The sequence below is a fragment of the Sphaerodactylus townsendi genome, linkage group LG04, assembly GCF_021028975.2.
Source record: "Sphaerodactylus townsendi isolate TG3544 linkage group LG04, MPM_Stown_v2.3, whole genome shotgun sequence".
Classification (NCBI taxonomy): domain Eukaryota; kingdom Metazoa; phylum Chordata; class Lepidosauria; order Squamata; family Sphaerodactylidae; genus Sphaerodactylus; species Sphaerodactylus townsendi.
In genome coordinates this window covers 138,861,689-138,881,246 of record NC_059428.1, presented here as the reverse complement: position 1 = coordinate 138,881,246, position 19,558 = coordinate 138,861,689, and the positions used below count along the sequence as shown (strand labels likewise).

Sequence of the window (19,558 nt, the reverse complement as noted above, 5' to 3'; positions counted from 1 at the left end):
AACCCTCTGGCAGATACAGCTGGTTCCATCCCTGCAGATGGGAGAAGCTGCATTGACCCAAATTCTTCCCAAAAGACCGGGTTATTTTAATGCGTCTAAGTGTGCGGCCAGAACTTTGATGCTGCCCTCGGAGTCCATCATGCCAAGGATTTGGCTGTGCCAAGAGGGATCTTCCAGCCGGCCCTTTTGGGGCCCTCTTTGTCCAATGGCTCCTCGGTTACTTCCTCCTCCACAGTCTGGGGTTTGAAGGGGGGGAAGAGGAGAGGGCAGACACAGAGCTGTTTGTGGACGCACAGAGGGCTCCCTTGTACTCCAGGGTTTCGAGGAGAAGGGGGGAGGAAGATGCCGCTTCCTGTCTTGTCCTCAGCACAAAACTGCTCCTGGATTTCTCTGGGCAGTGTTGTGCCCCCCCCCCCCGTATGTCCCCTCCTCCCACTCCCATTCTCTTTTGTTTGTGGGTTGCAGGCCTGGATCGAAGGCATCCGCGGTGGCTCTTCTGCTGCTTCCAGGAATGCCATCAAGACCAGCGGTCGCTGGATTGTGTTCAGCACAACCTGTGCGGGTGAGCAGTTGGCAAGTCCTGACTGAAAGAAGGGCCTGAAGGGCACACTCGCCCGGCACATTTTCACCTGCGTCTGGCTCAGCGTAGAGAGTGCCGCCTTGTGAAATTCATCAGTGCTTTGCGGGGGAAGCCAGGGCACCTCTCGGGGCACACTCGGGAAGGAAAAGAGTTTGGGTTCCGACCAGTGGCGTACCACCAGTGGGGACAGGCGCCTAAAGACAGAGCCGGCCTGCTGCTGCGGTGCCCACCCAAGCCCCCTCCTTCTCTCCCAGGCCCTTGGGGGCGGGACTCAGTGCTGCTGCCGCCCTGCTGCCACTGCAGTGCCCGTCTGAGCTGCCCAAGCCCGGGGGGAGGGGGCGCCTGGAGCAGGTGTTGTTCCCAGGCACCAATCCACCCCCCATACACCTCTGGTACCCACCAAGGTTGCTGGGATGCAGCCTCTGCTATTGATGACCTGTGGCTGGAGGTGCTTCCTGGGAGGTCCCCCCCCCCCCGGTCTGCTTCATCCACCATGCCCAGGAGAGGGTGGGGCTGCGGCTCCGTGGCAGAGTGTCTGCTTGGCATAGGGAGGTCCCAGGTTAAATCCCCAGCATCTCCCGTTAAGGAATCTGGCAGAAGGCGATGGGGGGGGGGGGGCTTTCTCTGCCTGGGACCCTGGAGAGCGGCTGCCAGTCTGAGTAGGTGAGGCTCACCTGGATGGGTTAGTGGCCGGACTCAGCATAAGGCAGCTTTGTGTGTTGTTGTGTAGAGAGCCCAGGTGGGGTTAACAGCCTGGGGCTCACAACAAGGGCCAATCACGGGGGTCCCTTGCCTGCTGATTCCTCTCTCTTCCAGGGGTGCTGGGAGTCGTGCCGCTGGAGAGCCAGGATGGGGGGCAGAGGCCAGTTTCGCAGCTGAGCTGTCACTCGGGTGAGTCTGGGAGCCAAGCGGGCCTTCCTCTCCCTGCTTCTTGCCCTGCCTTACCACCAGGGAACTTCCCTATGTTATCCTCTCAACAACCCTGCCAGGTAGGCCAGGCTAAGTGGGTGGACCCAAGGGCCCTCACTGAGTTTTTAAATTTAATTCATTTATGGCCGGCCTCTCTGCTAAGGGTCGGTTAAGCTGTTAAAAGCGATTGAAAAGTAAGAATGGCAAAATATATACATATTTACACATATACACAGTAGAACCAGATTTCAGCATTACAGAATGCACTTGAAACACAATTATGATGCAGTATGTAAAGCAGGACTCCAAGACTGGAGTGCCGTGCAGAGAAACAGGGCAGGGCAGGCGGCAAACAAAGCACAGAGGCTGGATGACAAAATTAGGGGATGCCCTACAGCACAGGTGTCAAACTCGTGGCCCTCCAGATGTTATGGACTACAGTTCCCATCACCCCCTGCCAGCATCATGCTGACAGGGGGTGATGGGAACTGTAGTCCATAACATCTGGAGGGCCACGAGTTTGACACCTGTGCCCTACAGTATCATCATATCATCATGTGTGTGGTAACCGCACTGAAAATTGCCTTGAATTTCATAGCCATTCACTACAGCCTTGTTCCCTTTTAAAAAACGCATCCCTGGTGTGGGGAGATCAGAACCCACGTCTCCCCCTGCCAACAGCTGTGGCTGCCAGTCACGACTGACTCTCTGCTAAGGTTCTGGAGTCCTATGTTTGGTTCCTGAGCCGGTTCTTGCCTCCTGGTTCTGCCTCTGCCCTGTGAGAAAAGGAGCTCTTCATTTCAGTGGTGGGGTGAGCGAGAAAAAAGCCCATCTGTCGCTGGCCTCACAAGAGCTGACAGCGCTGCCCATGTGGCCCGCTGGCAGGCCGGAAACATTTTGCAGAAGTGGATCCTCAGCAGACCACGTTCTCGCAGTGGTTTAGGAGGCTGAGGGAGGAGAGACAGGAAGCCAGGAGACAGGTTGCTGGGGCAACCACTGCCTGGCATGTGGACTCAGCCCTGCCCCGGTAGTGCCAGCCAGAAGAGGCCGCCTCCCACCATGTGGGTTGGCATCTGTTGCAGTGTCGGAGAGAAGGCAAATGCCGCTGCGACCTACTTTTACGGGCGTGCCCCAGCTGCCTGCATGTGCCTGCAGATTGCATTGGTGCACTGCCTTTTCAGTGACAATTTGTACTGTCCCACGTGGGCTTGTGCACTCAGTTGGGGCGCCATGAAAAATGTGGTTAGCCCCAGAGGCTGGAGCTTCCAGCACTGATGGTATTTTACAGATCTGAGTCCTTAGCTTCAGACTGAAAGTGATTGATCTGTTTCTCTCTCTGTTTAGCTCTTCTACTGAATCTGAATCTTGGCCGGGGTTCTGGGTTTGCACTGCTGTTCTGGCCCAAAACCTGCTCAGCATTCCGAAGGGCACGGCCCCCCTGGGAGCTGCAAGGAGGCTGCTCGCTAACTGGCCCCGTCTCCTTTGCCTACCAAGGCTGCTGGCTCCTGGAACTTGAATCCCAGTATATTATTTGGAGCAGCAGTGGCCTAGTGGTTAAGGGCAGGTGCACTCTAATCTGGGGAACCAGGTTTGATTCCCCGCTCTGCCACTTGAGCTGTGGAGGCTTATCTGGTGAACTAGATTAGCTTGTGCACTCCAACACATGCCAGCTGGGTGACCTTGGCTAGTCCCATATCTTCAGAGCTCTCTCAGCCCCACCTACCTCACAGGGCGTTTGTTGTGGGGGCAGGGAGGAGTTTCCTTACAGGACAGAAAGGTGGGGTATAAATCCAAACTCCTCTTCTTCTTCTTCTTCCTCTTCCTCCTCCTCCTCCTTTATGTCTTTCTCCCCACTGGGAGCTGAAAGCAGCTGACATCATCTTCCTTTCCTCCATTTTATCTTCACAACATGCCTGCGAGGCGGGTTGGGCTGAGAGGCCGAAGGTCACCTGGCACACTCCTCCCAGCAGATCAGGTGTTCAAACGATTCTGACACAGTAACCACTGCACACTGCTGACTCTCAGTAGGAGTGCAAAATGTAGATTCTCCCTAATGCTTTGTTATTTATGTTGTTATCTGTTATTATGCAGATTACGTGATGTGAGTCAGTGCAGTGAATAGGGCCGTGGTGGCGAACCTTTGGCACTCCAGATGTTATGGCCAATGCCAATTGGCCATGCTGGCAGGGGCTGATGGGAATTGTAGTCCATAACATCTGGAGTGCCAAAGGTTCGCCACCACTGGAATAGGGCAAGAAAAGTTGCAGAGCAGGGATAACAAATCTTGTGTGGCTGGAGGGGCTAAGCAAGCGTGGGTTGAATCAGCCGGTCCTCCAGTAGGTCCTGCCTTTGAGTTTCCTGATGGAAGATAGGTGAGCTATCAATGCAATAAGGTAAACTTCCTGCTCTTTCTCTTCCTCCCCCCCCCCCCCCGGCACAGGTGAGGTGGCAGATTTTGACTTCTCCCCCTTTGATGAGCAGATCTTGGCCACGTGCTCTGCCGAGGAAGCTGTAAGTTGCAAACTGCCGATCCCTGCTGGGACTTTGAGGGTTGTTGGTGAAAGAGAAGGGGCCAGGGCTGGCAGAAGGGGCGAGGAGGTCAGGTGTGCCTGCAGAGGTTTTGGGGCTGGAGCAGCTAGAGGGGGGGGGGGGTTGGGGGGGAAACCCACAAAGAGTTTTTTTGGGGGGAAAACCCCTCTTAGCGGGCCCTTTTTGAAGGGAGGGAATCCTTGGGGGGGGGGCAAGAGAAGGAGGAGCCATGTAAAATTTTTAATACCCCTAGTTGTTAGCACTGGTTGGGCTATGTGGCACAGCGAAGCTTCAATGCTGTGAATAGGAAATTGGCGGGGGGGAGGTTTTTAGGGTATAAAAGAGCAGCCCTTTGAGCATTAAAAAAACACAAGAGTGCTCAGAGTGTGCGCAAGAGTCCAGAAACCTCTCCCTTCATCAGCGGCAGCAAAGCCCATCAAGGGGATGTCACGGTTCTTTGTGGCAAACTGGGGGACGTGGCACTTGCCTGGGCCCTGCGGAGGATCTTTTCTGGGGAGTTGGCTGGAGGAATCTTCTTGCAACTGACTCCTCTGTTTGCTGCAGGTGAAAGTCTGGCGCCTCCTTGATTCCGGTCCAGATTTCTCCTCTTCCCCCAACGTGACTCTGGGGCCAGAGGGGGGCCAGGCGGGCACGGTCCTCTTCCACCCCACAGCAGATGGCATCCTGGCCAGTGGGGCTCAAAGGACAGCGAAGGTTTGGGATGTGGAGCAGCGACAACCCAGAACAGGTACGTCAGGAGCAGAATCGGAAAGAATCGAAGAAAGATAGAGTTGGGAGGGTTCTAGTCCAACCCCCTGCAGAATGCAGGACATTCACAGCTATCCCCCCTTCCTCCTCACAGAGAGTCCTCATTGAAGCCACATAAAGTTACAGGAGTTCGGAACTGTACCAGACTGGCTTCAGGGGCCTCCTTCTGTCCCACAGTGGAAGAGGCATAAATTGCCGCAAGTTGGACATATGCTTAGTGTCAAGACCCCTGATCTGCTCAAGAAAAGTGTAGTGGTTAAGAGCAGGCGGATTCTAATCTGGAGAACCGGGTTGGATTCCCCACTCCTCCGCCTGAGCGGCAGAGGCTTATCTGGTGAATGGGATGTGTTTCCGCAATCCTACATTCCTGCTGGGTGACCTTGGGCTAGCCACAGTTCTTCGGAGCTCTCTCAGCCCCACCTGCCTCACAAGGTGTCTGTTGTGGGGAGAGGAAGGAAAAGGAGCTTGTAAGCCACCTTGAGTCCCCTTACAGGAGAGAAAGGGGGGATATAAATCGAAACTCTTTTTCTTCTTCCATGTGAGTAAAAGTCTGTAGAAGCAACAGTTCACAGAATAAATATGACATTAGACGTTTATTGACAGAACTGAGAAATCCTGCCAAACCCCCTTTTCAAATAGGACGGAGGACTCACTGCCCTACCCAAAGCCACACCTCCTATCCCAGAGAAACCGGACTCAGCAGCAAAGGAAAGTGGCTGGCCCGTCCTTATCCTGCTCCACTTCATACAAGCCAACAGAGGAAATAGCCCCAGGTGTCTAGTGAAAACAATGGGCTGTGGATTCCCAGGGCTGCATTTGAGGCAGGAGCCAGGAATACAAACTACTATACCAGGGGTCGGCAACCTTTAACACCCAAAGAGCCATTTGGACCCGTTTTCCACGGAAAAGAAAACACTTGGAGCCGCAAATACTTTTTGACTTCTAAAATGAAGATAACACTGGGCCTTTCCCCACTTACCTTAAGCCCCGCGCTACTCTCCTCAAGTAGCACGGGGTCCCCCTGCACTCCCCACGACAGGGACGGAGACAGTGCAGCTGCCCTGACGCTGCCGCTGTCGCGCCCCCTCAGCATGCGGCATCCCTGGCGCTGGAGAAGGCGGCGCCTTTTGATGTCCTCGTGCAGAGCGCGGAGTCGTGGGGATGCCGCGCGCTGAGAGCAGCGTGTGGCATAGGGGGGGATCCTTGTGAGTGGGGAAATGCCCACTGTCTTTATTCTCGTGCAGGGAGAAGTTCCCTTCTTTGGGGCCCATTTTTACCCATCAAAGCAAAAGTGGGGGGGGGTTTGTTGTTTTGTACATGATTCAAATGACAGCAATAGAACCCCCGTTTCACACATTTCTCTTTTCTTGTGTTGAAAGACACTGATTATGCCCCTCCAAAAGAGCCCCCTCAAATTCCACTTGGATGGTGGATCAAAATTGGTGCCCTTAATGGGGTTATCAACTTTCGGGGGGACTGAACTTCTCCCCCTTCTGAGAAAATGTCTGCCACGGAGGGTGGACTTGACAGCCATATTCCTCACCAAACATGGCCCCCGCCCAAGTCCCAAAAGCCACAGCTTCTGAGAATCTACCCCCAAATGTCCTAGGATTTGCTCGCCGGGAGTTGGCAACCCACGACAACCATGGCTGAGGATGATCCCGGCCTTCCTCCTATCCACGCTCCACAAGCTTACCCTCCACTGGCTTACTCTGAAGTAAACCTGCCAAGATCCACGTGCAAGGCTTTCCGCATGCGCCCCTGCCCTCCTTAGCAATACAGAAGCAAACAATTCCCACCCACCCCCGCCTCCCCATCAAACAGCACCAATGAGTGCAACCTTGCAGGGCTGCAGGTAATAACTCATTAAAAGCCTGACATTGTCTTTCTCACCTGGACTCAGCCAGGCTGCCATCCACCAGGAAAGCCCCTGGAGCTCAGTGGGGCTGCTGGGGGGTCTGCAATCTAAGGTGGCACTGCTGGAGTCCCCCTGTGGTCCTGCCCCCAAGAAGGACCCAGGGGAGGGGGAAATGAGGCCACCCAAAGCAGGGTCAACCCCTGGCCCCCCATTCAAGGGGGCAGACTGAAGTTAGGATTGCACTGAAAATCTGCACTCCTTCAATTCCCTCCTGTTTCCCGCCCTCACCTGTTCAAGAGGATCCACCACTGCCCCCACCCCGCCCCGTCATCACCAGCATCAGCCAACAAGGCAGCTGGGACAGGGAAGCCAGAAGTGGCTTGGGATAGCTGTCTCATTCTGTGCCTCTCTAGGAACAGGGACTGTTTCCCATTAACCCTTAGGGCGACTCTCCGAAGGAGGCTGAGAGGACCCAAGCCACACAGAGCCACAGTGCAGGGACGAAAGAGCTGCATGCGGCTCCAGAGCCTCAGGTTGCAGACCCCTGTACTATACCCACCTCCAGCCAGGAGGGGAATTATGATCAGGTCTGGTATACGACTGGCTAAGACAGCTTAGCCTCATGCATGGTTGGAATAAATTTGGGTCAGCACTGAGTGCCTGAGGCACCCTTGGACAGGTAGTTCAAGGTGGTGCATAGGATTGGTTGGAAGAATGTGTCAGGGTGTTCTGTGGGAATTACTGCCCACCAGGTGTTTCTGGAAAAGGTGCCACATTAAATCTAGATTGCCAGATTTTCACTTCTGTGGTTTGTCTGCTATCCTTGGAATGCTTGCCATTTTTCAGAAATTGCTGTGGATGGTGGCGATATTTGGGAAGGAATTGGTGCCACCTGATTTGAAAAAATAAAAACCAGTGTGTTGAACTAAAAAAAATCTAGTGTGCTAACTTGTATCCCCCGTGGTGTAACGGTCACTGTCAAGGAAGCCATCTGCTTCACAGTTCAGTGTTCCAAGAAGCTGAGCACGCTCTGTGGAGGATAATTTGTTCAGTCTGTTCTCCCTGTTCAGGGAGGGGAGCGCATGGGAACGGCTGAGCTGCTCCTTCTGTTCACTGGAGCACGGTCTCAGTGAGGCCCAGTTCTGGTTCGGTCCTGCCATGTCTCCTGGGTGGGATGTCTTGTGGCATCCTCTTCAGCATGGATGGCCAGTGTGGTGTAATCGTTAAGAGCAGGTGCAGTCTAATGTGGAGAACTATGTTTGCTTTCCCACGCTGCAACTTGAGCTGTGGAGGCTTATCTGGTGAACCAGATTAGCTTTGTGCACTCCAGCTGGGTGACCTTGGGCTAGTCACAGTTCTTCTGATCTCTCTCGGCCACACCCACCTCACGAGGTGTTTGTTGTGGGGAGGGGGAAGGGAAAGGAGTTTGTAATCCCCTTGAGTCTCCTTACAGGAGAGAAAGGGGAGATATAAATCCAACTATTCTTCTTCTACTACTGCTACTGCTACTACTACTACTACTACTACTTCCTCTTCCTCCCCCCTCCCTCCTGTCTGTTACTGTTTAGTTTCATTTCCCAGGCAAAGCCTAATCTGTTCATTAGACATCTGCAAGCTGTTGCCCTCCACAGCCCTGTGGAGTGTGGGTTGTTTTGACCCAAGTGAAGGTCGTTCTGTCTCTGGACTGTGGAACTTGAGGAGGTCCAAGCCCCCTTGGGAAGGAACTGGTGTCCAGGGATAGCATTGTGTGACATGATAGGTGTATAATGGAAGGTGTTTTTGTGCTTAACCTTTAGTACCGGCAGTGGAAGTGTAAATGCTTTTCCCTGATGCTGGTTCACAATAAAGAAATCATCTGAATACTGAGTCTCGTTACTGAACAGTTCAGGGGTGTGGTGAGACCTTCTCATCCATTCAGTTGCTTCTCTGTTGCCTTTCTCTTTGTCCTGCAATCACTATAACTTCTCCAAGTAGGACTCAGTCTTTGCATCGTAGATGGGCCAGCAGAAGTCATTGTGGATTTCCAAACTGGGACCTTGGTCTTTGAGAGGCCTGACAGGGACCGTGCTCTGGTGCGCCTGACTGAGAAAAGGGGAGGTAGAATTGTCTTCGATCTCAGATGTTTGCAAGTTTGAACTGATGGCTACAGGTTGCAAAAACCTCTAATTTCTGTTTACCAAAGATGCCTGTGCACTCTGCACACGTCGTGGGGGCCTGATGAATTCGCAGAATTGGGGAGTTGACAAACACCAACTTTAATTGCTACTCAGCCGTTTTCAGCATCTCCCACAGCACGTCTGATGCAAATTCCCTGAAAGAAGAAGGAGAGTTGGATTTTTATCCCCCCTTTCTCTCCTGCAGGGAGACTCAAAGGGGCTAACCATCTCTTTTCCCTTCCCCCCTCACAACAAACATCCTGTGGGGTGGGTGGTACTGAGAGATCTCTGAAGAACTGTGACTAGCCCAAGGTCACCCAGCTGGCATGCCTTGGAGTGCACAAGTTAATCTGGTTCCCCCAATAAGCCTCCGAGACAGTCCGAGTGGCAGAGCGGGGAATCAAACCTGGTTCTCCAGATTAGAGTGCACCTGCTCTTAACCACTACGCCTTGCTGGCTCTCTTTGTGAGAAGGAAATACACCTCTCTGTGAAATACCTGGGAGTAGTTTCGGTTTGTGCTCAGTTGTGAAGCTTGCTGGTGGGAAGGAATGCATTCATGAAGAAGGCAGAGAGAGCACCGGGGGAACCAGTTGGGATGCAGAACAGGGAGCTCCTGCCAGTACAGGGCTGCTCATACAGGAGAGAGTGTGTGGATAAAAGGACACCGTCTGTCTTGGTGGAGTTTTGAACATCATGGTTGCTTGCCCTGGGAAAAATCTGGATGCCTGGAAGTTTCTCAGGGTGCAGAGAGGTTTGGAGATCTCCCCCAAGTGTTTGGCTAGTCAGCTGTCGACTGCGGACATGCACACAGAAGGGCTGATGAGACAGTCGGTCAGTGTTTCCCTGCAAGATTCAGCCAGCCCAGGGGTAGGGAACCTTTAACACTCAAAGAGCCATTTGGACCCGTTTTCCACGGGAAAAGAAAACACTTGGAGCCACAAATAATTTTTGACATTTAAAATAAAGATAACACTATATATATAGGGTTTTTTTTACCTTTTACTCTGCTCATTCTGAGAAGCACATGGATGCGCCCGCCCTGCTGCCTGCAGGGCGGGCAAGGATGAAGCTGGCGACTCGGCCTTGCCGGCCGCCAGGAAAGCACCCATCCCGCTCCAACGGGGCGGGTGAGAGGGGAAGCCCGCGGTGCAGCCCAGCCGACCATGGGCAGTTGGTGCGCAGCAGGGCAGGCAAGGATGGGGCCGGCGGCTCGGCTCGTGGAGCCACAGTGCAAGGGCAGAAGAGCCGCATGCGGCTCTTGAGCCACAGGTTCCCTACCCCTGAGCTAGACTGCACAGAAAGAAATTTTGCCAAGGTGGAGGGCCGTATTTGGTCTGTGCGCCCGGTTCCTTGGCTCTGCAGGGCAACCAGTCGGCTGCTGTGTGAAAAGTTGGCTGAAGCAAGGCTTTTTTAAAAAAAAAGTTGCATCCCCCAAAGTAAAAGAACTTTACTGGAGAGCAAAATGGAAACAGGAAATTGTTTGGCTGCAAAGCTAACAGCAGTGTGAAGTTTAAATGTTGCTGTCCTCTGGAACTAAGAGCAACCAGTGGCAAATTGGCATGGGGTGGGGGAGGGGGGGAGATCATGGCCACCTCTCCCCGCAGTCCAGCAGCCCGAATGTTTGTTCCCTCCCTGTTCCTCAGTCACTTTGAGACGTGGCCCTCTGGGTGAGCAGTGCCCCAGAGGGCTCTTTAAACTCTTGCCACTGCAGCGGAGACCTTGTGTTTATTCATGACCCAGGGGTGTGAGATGCCTCTTTTCTGCATGAGCTAGAAACCACCTTCTGCAGAGGCTGTGCTGGTGCAAGGCAGGAAAATGCAATCCCAACCACTTCCTCTTCCTCTTCCCCTTCCTCTTCACAGCTGCCTGTTTTGGGTGGATTCTCAGTTCTGCAGGGTCACTTTTGGGGGGGAGGGGGGCATGTTAGCCCTCTGGCCAGCTGGACTCTCCTGCTTTGGGGGGAGGGGATCTTGCTCGTGATGTTGTGTTTCTTCCAAGTGTGATTCCAGGGCTTTCCTCTTGAACTTGAAGCAAAGGAAAAACCTCCTTCATGCTGACTCATCGGGGCTGCTGTTTCATGCCCTCATGTAGAATCAATGCAGACTTCTCCTCCCATACTGGTTTTGCAGCCCCCATAGGCGGCTGCTGGGGACAGGTCTGTAAGTGCCTTTTGTGGCAGAGAGGAGCATGATCCGGCTCTTTCTTATTTGAATAGTTGTCTTGGTGTTTATAGTGAGCAGTGCGGTTCCGGTTCCGGCAGGCAAAGTGGAAGCATGTTCCCAACTCCTCTGCAAGTTTTTCCTAACAATTATATTGTTTTTATTTCTGCCGTAATTGCTCTGACTTCCTACAAGTTGGAAGGGGTTTGAATAGTATTGCATACCTATGGCTAATGAGCAGCTCCTAGCCAGTAAATTACTACTGAAACTGTGAAGTGTGGGAGCTAAGGCACTATCGGTCCCCTGTCAAACCTCTTGAGTTTGGAGCCTGGATTAACACAACCCCCTTGCCTAAACAGCACGAGGAATAGGAAACACCGGCTCTCTTCTCCCAATTTAACTGGGCAGAATAAGAAAAAAACAAAGCAAAATAGCTAACTACTTTCAAGAAAGACCTACAAATGAAATAGACCTTGAAAATAGGTTTGCCGTTTTAGCGGAACCGCAACAGCAAAGAGATGACATCAGTTCAAATGAGTCATGCAACTCCCCTGCTTCAAGTGGAGTCAAACACTACTAAGCAAGACTCTTCATTGACTGAACTTATCTCTTGCCAAGCTACTCTAATTTCCAAAACTTTGAAACTCCTTCTAGATAACTTCAGTAAAATTGGAGCTAAATTGGAGTCCTTGGATAAACTCAGCCACACAATGGAGCAATTCGGCATGCAACTCCTGTCAACAGGAGAACAATTTAATACTTATTTTAAGTGCCAGAAACCAAGTCACTTTCCTTGGCATAATTTGCAGTCCTTCGTCTTGCAAAGGGAGCAAATAATCTTGTATATTGGAAACTCTAGACTGAATGTAAATCACTGGAACAGTCACTACTCAATTAGACAGTCACTATGCTCTTTGTTGCAATGTAAACCAGCAGACTTACATTTCTCTACATTTGAGACACTTCCAAAAATGGGCTACTATAGAAGACTTGCCCTTACCTTCATGCAAAGCAGAACTCCCAACAGACTTCTTAAAATTAAAGAGTTAAAAGCAATAGTTGTGCCTATCTTTAAAAAAGGAGATCCCAAGTGTCCCTCTAATTACAGGCCGATTAGCTTTTTATCTGTTGTAGGCAAATTGTATGCCAAATACCTACAAAAAAAATTAAAGACCTGGACAGATCAACATCAGCTTCTTGGCCCAGAACAAATTGGGTTCAGTGCAGGCAACTCCACTCTAGACCATTGTCTAGTCCTCCAACATCTAGCAAGTAAATATGTATGTGCAAGGAAAAGTGAGCTTTACGCTGCTTTCCTTGATTTGAAGGGTGCCTTCGATTCAGTAGATAGGGAACTTCTGTGGCACAAATTAAAATCCCTAAATATGGAAAAAAGACTCTTAGCTTTAATCAAAGCGTTCCATACAAACACAACTTGTCAAGTAAGAACCCCAAGGGACGACACATTAACAGAAGCAATTAAGGTCAATAGAGGGGTCAAGCAGGGCTGCCCATTGGCACCCAATCTATTCTGCCTATTTCTCTATGATCTCCCTGCAGCCTTAACTAAAACAGATGGCCATCCCCCACGACTGGGCTCCCTACACATCTCTACCCTGCTTTACGCTGATGATGCTGTTTTTCTGTCATCTTCTCAAGTAGGCTTGCAATGCCTACTAAATTGCAGTGTAGACTATTGTCAGGCAAATAGGTTGACTCTCAACTGTGACAAATCGAAAGTCATGATTTTTGCAAAATCTAGGTGTAAATGTGGTTGGAAAGTGAACAATCATGTCGGAGCAAGTAAGCCAATTTAGATACTTAGGGCTCCTATTCCACTCCAATCTATCCTAGGGCCCCCATTGTAAATTAGCAGAGAACAAAACTAAGGTGAACACTGCAGCAATTCTCCAATTTTTCTACTCTAAAGGGCATCAGTTTGTTCCCACTGCACTGAGAATTTTTAATGCTAAGATCACTCCTCAGTTACTATATGGAGCTCCAATATGGATCACCCAAGTGAAGCCATCCCTCGAGTCTGTGCAGTCATATTTCTTACAAAGAATTCCGGGGTCGCCAAAGTTTGTCTCATATGTCATGTTATGTAGAGAAACTGGGCAAAATAACATGGAACTGATGGCATGGACAAGAGCTTTCAGATACTGGACTCGAATTCATTTTGATACTAGTCCTACCAGCCTTTTATATCAACTTTTGTCAGAATCTGTGTCTGTAAAATGGCTAGCAGACATAGATAAGAAGCTCAACTACATTGGTCTCACAACTGACCAATTCCAAAATATGTCTGTTACCAGAATCTATAATGAAATCAAATCTACATCAATAAAACAAGAGAAACAGGGGATGATGCAGGAGAGGGGGGAAAGTTGCTCTCCTCCGTCCTTGGGAATTGACAGGTCAGATTATTGTGCCAACTATTTGTATATCATGAGCGATCTCAAACAATGCAGAGCATACTCATTAGTTCGTTTCAATGCCTTGCCTAATGCTATGACATGCGGCAGATACAATAATATCCCCTATGAGAACAGGCTATGCTAGTGTAAAATGGCTCTTGTCGAGACTGTCCAACATGTACTTTTAGAGTGTTCTATATATGATCTTCCACGTTCCATGTATATTCATCCCTTGATACAGAGGTTCAATATTGACATGTCATCGTCTGTTACGAACGTTCTACTCAATGGTTCTTGTGATCTTATCTGTGAAAATGTTGCGAGCTTTCTGAAGCATTACCTGGCTAAGCGTAATTATTCTCCACAAAACAGTCATGGTTAATTTAGCTCTCTTTGTGTTCTGTATACAGGGTCTGTATGTAGACATTTAATGCATATTTTAATGGGTTCAGTAAATGGATAAACATACCTTGTTTGTTTTTAATATTGTAATTTATAATGCCAACAAAGGCTTCTGGCTGAGAGCAGTGCGCGTTCATTTGAAGGAGGAACGGGTGAATGGTTCCTTGGGTGCCACTAGAACCACTCAACTAAGCCATTTTGTACAAAAAATTATAATGTTCCCACTTGGCAAGCCTAAAAACAATTTGAAAAACTGTGAGCGTGTCTTGTTGGGGTGTGAAGGGCAATGAAGCCAGGCAGCGGAAAATTTGGCTGCCCAAACCAGGAGTTTCAAATTCATGTGTTACGTGGGCCAGATATGACATAACTGTCCCCTGCTTGGGCCAGGCCGTGTGTGCTGTAAAATGTAACTCCAGGTACCTCAGGTACACACTTTACAGAAGACGCGGGCAAAGCCAATTACTAGTATTACTTTTAACTGAAAATACATACGTGCTTAAAACAATAACACTCTCACAATCTTTGATAATTTATACCTATTGCTCTGAATTGCTGCATCAAAATCTGGAGTGAAAGTCTGCAGTGTAGCAGTTTTGAGTCTGCTTTTCAGGTGTGACTCTGTAAGCAGAGAACCTAGTTTTGATTTATTAGCATTCATTACAGAGAAGAGTTGTTCACACGCATATGTTGCCCAAATATAGACAATATTTTAGCAGCAAAAGCCTCAATCTGGGGGTAACTTGCATTCAAAAATTGGTAGAATTAACTTCAGAAAATTTATCCTTGGGGACAGCATCGTACAGCGGAGCAATTATTTCTGTTTCAGTTTACAGCGAAACACCTGAACAGCATGCTCACAATTGCCACAGCACAGACTTTTGCTCCAGATTTTGATGCAGTTTAGAGCAAGAAGTCTCAGTTATCAACTGGACGAGACATCGACCCCGGACTCATTCCAGTCTGGTTTCTGGCTTGACCATGGGATGGAGTCTGAATCATAGAATCTCAGAGTTGGAAGAGACCCCAAGGATCATTACGTATGAAGCGTTCAAATAGTGGATTTGTACAATTTGAGGATTCATTTTCACCTAACTGGACCCTCCTACCAATTGAGCAGGAGAGGTCTTTGCCTCAAATCTCCACACTTTTGTTTTCATCGGATTACATTTATGAGGAAGACTGCCTCTCATCACTGTTTGTATTTACTTGAAGAGTAACTGGTGTGGATATTTATTGAGCCTACAGGGGACGGGCACATTGCGATAATTGAACTTTTATGAATGAATTATATTGAATGAACTTCTTTATGCATGAACAATTTTTTATTGTGTTATTAGACATGTACGTAGGGATTTTGAATCTATTACTTTAATTGCCTCAGCCTGGGTGATACGCGTTGTGATTACAATACATTGATACGTCGCACTCTGTCTTTTGTTGTTGGTTTGTCCATCAAGTCCAACCCTCTGCAATGCAGGAACACACAATCAAACCTCCAAAGAAGGAGACTCCACAACTCTTCGAGGCAGTGAATCCCACTGTCGAACAGCCCTGATGGTCAGGAAGTTCTTCCTAATGTTTAGGTGGAATCTCTTTTCCTGCACCTTGAATCCATTACTCCATGTCCTAGTCTCTGAGGCAGCAGAAAACAAGCTTGCTCCCTCTTCAACATGACATCCCTTCAAATATTTAAACATAGCTATCATGTCCCCCCTTAACCTTCGCTTCTCCAGACTAAGCATCCCCAGCTCCCTAAGTCTCTCTTCGTAGAGCATGGACTCCAGACCTTTTGCCATTTTTGTTGTCTTCCTCTGGACCCATTCCAGCTTGTCCTTTCCTTCCTTTGCCTTCCTCTGGACCTGTTCCAACTTGTCAATATCCTTTCTGAATTGCTGTGCCCAGAACTGTACACAATATTCCAGGTGAGGTCTAACCAATGCAGAATAAAGAGGTACAATTACATTCCTCAATCTTGACACTATATTCCTATTGGTACAGCCCAGAATCACATTGACTTTCTTGGCCACCGCATCACACTGCTGACTCATGTTTAGTCTATGGTCATTTAGTTAGTTTCATTTAGTTTCAATTAATTTAGTTAGTTTTGGCCCAGGTCTCTAATCTGTTCAGGTCATTTTGAATTCTGTCCTCTGGGGTATTAGTTACCCCTCCTAATTTGATGTCATCTGCAAATTTGATTAGCATGCCCTCTATTCCATCATCATCTTTGAGGTTGATCCGGAAGCTGAAGCTCATACAACATGCAGCTGCTAGGCTCCTAGCGGTAGCTTCTAGCTGGGACCATATAACACTTGTCCTAAAAGACCTTCGCTGGCTACCTATTGAGCACCGGGTTGTCTTCAAAGTCTTGGTGTTGACCTCTAAGGCCATTAATGGTCTTGGACCTGCATATCTGCGAGACCGCCTCTCCTCTTATTGCCCTCAAAGACCCCTCCAGTCTGCGGAGGGGAATCTGCTCATGGTACCGGGCCCCAGGGATGTTCAGCTAGCATTGACTTGGGCCAGGGCTTTTTTATGGCCCTGGCACCAGCCTGGTGGAACCCGCTGGATGGTGACATCCAGGCCCCGGGGAGTCTATGTTGAAGCTGTATGCTGCTTTACTTAGCTAAACACACAAGAAGAGAATTCAATCACTATTTCTACTATATTTACCTGAACGCACTGAAGAAATTTCTGTTGAAAACATGGACTAGCACGCAACGTATTCTGCGAATGTGGCTGCTGTCGCCGTGGTGTCTTCATCCACTTGCTGGAGCTGCTGCTGCCTACTACCACAATTCGTTTAAATATATATTTTTACTCATTGAATATTGGTGATACTGACTCTTTCAATTTATTGGAACGCAATATGAATGTTACAGGTTCCTTGCCTTATGTACATTGTTTATGAATCTTATACAATGCTTTTGAGAATTTGTGACTAAGTACAGTCCCATTACGCTTCTTAGGTTGCCTAAGTGCCCTCATTGTATGTTTTGTTATTACCTTTATATCCAGTTGAATATTACTTATAGTATAATCACAATATATCTTTATGAATAATCTTTATGAACGGTGTATGAATTATCTATTGACTTTATACTCAAACTAATTGCATATACCAATTAGTTCATTGCCTTGTGTCACTATATATACAGTCCATGTTTCCTAGGCTTGGCTGGCCTCAGATTTTTTTAGTATTGGTTTGACTGTATATATTTGCTGATCTGTTTAAGATGGAATTGTTCCGCCAGGCTTTCTCTGCCCGGCCGGGCACCCCTCTTCTTAAGATCATCCTCTGGCCTCTGGCTGGGGGCGGCACATGTGCTTTTTTTGAAAAAAAATGCCGTCTTCTTGAAACTGGTTTTAATTTTTCTATATTTCTATATTTTTGTACTGTTTTTGAACTATTGTATTACGTTTTAATTATTTTGTAAGCTGCCTTGAGCCCTTTGGGGGATTGGTGGGATAGAAAAGGAATAAATGAATAAAATAAATAAATGACCCACGACTTTTACCTTTTTGGACTGGAATCTAGTGTTTAAAATTGTAAGTTCCCAAGGAAGTGGTGTCTTGCCTGCATGTCCCACTCTTGAGGTAGCGGGGCCTTAAAGTGGCAGGCCCCACATGCTGTTGATGGCGTGAATGTCGATGCTTTCATGGCTGCTCAAGTTGGCTCTGCCAGGAGCTTTCTTTCCAGAAAAGTGATGGGTTCCCTTCTTTTTGCAGAGCTGGACGCTCATGGTGACCTCCTCCAGAGTCTGGCTTGGCGTCCGGATGGCGTCCTCTTGGGAAGTTCCTGCAAGGTGGGTCGTCTGGGCTGTGCGGCACTGTGGGTGTGGGGTACCTGGGGAGCAGTCTGTGAGCCCACTTGGCAAGCGTCACCTTGCAGGTTATGACACCCAGAAGATCCTCTGAGGACCTGCAAATCTTTCATAGAATTTGCTGCTTGCAGAAAGGGGCATTCAGAGCAAACGGTGAATGAGATGGGATGATTTTCCCCATCCCACCTTGCTTTAAAGCCCCCCCACCCCTATCCCCAGTCTCTGCTTGAATGTGGAGGTTTGTTGCGCTTTTCCCTTGTTTCCAACTTCTGGTGCCACTGGGCCTGTACTTCACATGAGCACACGGTGGCGCCACGCACCCATGCAATGCCCCTCTGTCTCCACTGCTACACCAAAGGTACACCCAGTCCCTTGCTCCTGTAGCTACTGGCCATCTTGCGCCCCAACTTCCAGGGACGCTTGTACATTCTCTTGCCCAAACATTTCCGCAGGCAGCGCAGGGCCTCTTTCCCCCATTTATTTCACTAGGCAGCTGCTGCGTGGATGTGTGGCCCAAGGTCACGCACAAAATTTCATGGTAGGGGGGGGCAGGGGAGATTTGAACCCAGGTCTCTTCAGCCCCAGCATGACACTTAACGTTGTTTCTGAAAACAAAATGTGGAGAAGTGTTGCCATTTGTGTCCCCCAAGCACTGTCAGCAAACCGGATGTGGTGTATCCCACCGCGAGATGCTTCTCTCGAGAGCTCTTGGGCCATGTTCCAGACTGCCTCCTGCAAAAGGCAAGGCCAGGAAGAGCAAGTCTGACTTGCCCTCTTCTTCTTTGGGGCAAATGGGACAGAAGGGGGAGGCCCAAGAAAACGCCCTTTTCCAGCCCAACATTTGCTGGCCAGAACCCCAGTACTGATTGGCGGTCGGTCAGACCTGTATCTGAGCACCAGGGCTGCCAGGTGTGTGTGATCTGGGCTGGGATCTTGCCCAGTGGAGCAGAGAGTGGATCCTGTAGCACTGCAGGCAAGCGGAGGGGGAGGGGATCTGGGTCTGGTGTGCCGGTGGTTGATCTTCAAGGTTATCCTGCGGCAGAATTGATCTCTTCCAGATGAATTCAAAATAAGAGTACCAGTAGATGTGCCATTTGCACGTGTTAATGCATTCTTTATTACAAGTTTAAAAATAAAATTCAATAGCAGGACATTGCTAAAGTAGATAATAAAATGTTTGTTCCTTACTCAGAGCCTCCCATAAGTCTCTGGTTTTGGGGACTTTTGTGAATCCGAACAGGGACTGGAGACCATAAGTGTAAAAGAGGAATGGGGCAGAGATCTTAGCTCTGCTGTCTCAGTAGAACTGGGGAGTCTCTTGCCAAGTCCAGGGAATTCCAGCATTGGTACAATATATTTTGCGTGTTTGCTTTTTAATTTAAAAAAATATTTTATTTATTTCAAATTTATACCCCATCCTATCCCCACAGGGCTCAGGGCGGGTCACAACAGCCAATAAATAATTTTATGCATTTATGTAAATCCTGTTTTCACTCTAACTGGGACTCGAGGCAGCTTTTGTAACATTGTTCTTCCCTGTTTCAGTTTTCCCACAACAGCCCTGTGAGGTAGGCCAGGTGGGCCCAAAATAGACTTCCATAGTTGGTGGGGCTACGAACCTGGCTTTCCAGGGTCCTTGTCTGCCACCCTGTCTGCTATTTTGCACTGACTCTCGATATCCTTGTTCAGCTCCAAGTCAGATTTATCACTGCTCTAAATCATAGGTGTCAAACTTGTGGCCCTCCAGATGTTATGGACTACAGTTCCCATCATCCCCCGCCAGCACGATGCTGGCAGGGGATGATGGGAACTGTAGTCCATAACATCTGGAGGGCCACAAGTTTAACCCCTGTGCTCTAAATGACGTATCGATCAAGAGGCAGGCCATGAGGGAGTCCTCAGAGGTGCCAGCCAAAGATTCCTTTTTGGGGGCAGTTGCAGGAAGGCCCCGGCCT

At 49.2% G+C, this 19,558-nt stretch overlaps 1 protein-coding gene across 1 annotated transcript in view; it reads left to right on the top strand.

Moving 5' to 3' along the window:
• Nucleotides 1–19,558, top strand: part of CORO7 (coronin 7) — a 78,892-nt gene that overhangs the window by 946 nt on the left and 58,388 nt on the right. Inside the window, exons 2-6 of the mRNA XM_048493172.1 lie at nucleotides 466–562; nucleotides 1,397–1,471; nucleotides 3,930–4,000; nucleotides 4,583–4,766; nucleotides 17,509–17,585. Coding sequence (XP_048349129.1) covers nucleotides 466–562; nucleotides 1,397–1,471; nucleotides 3,930–4,000; nucleotides 4,583–4,766; nucleotides 17,509–17,585 — 504 coding nt within the window. The remainder of the gene's footprint in view (nucleotides 1–465; nucleotides 563–1,396; nucleotides 1,472–3,929; nucleotides 4,001–4,582; nucleotides 4,767–17,508; nucleotides 17,586–19,558) is intronic.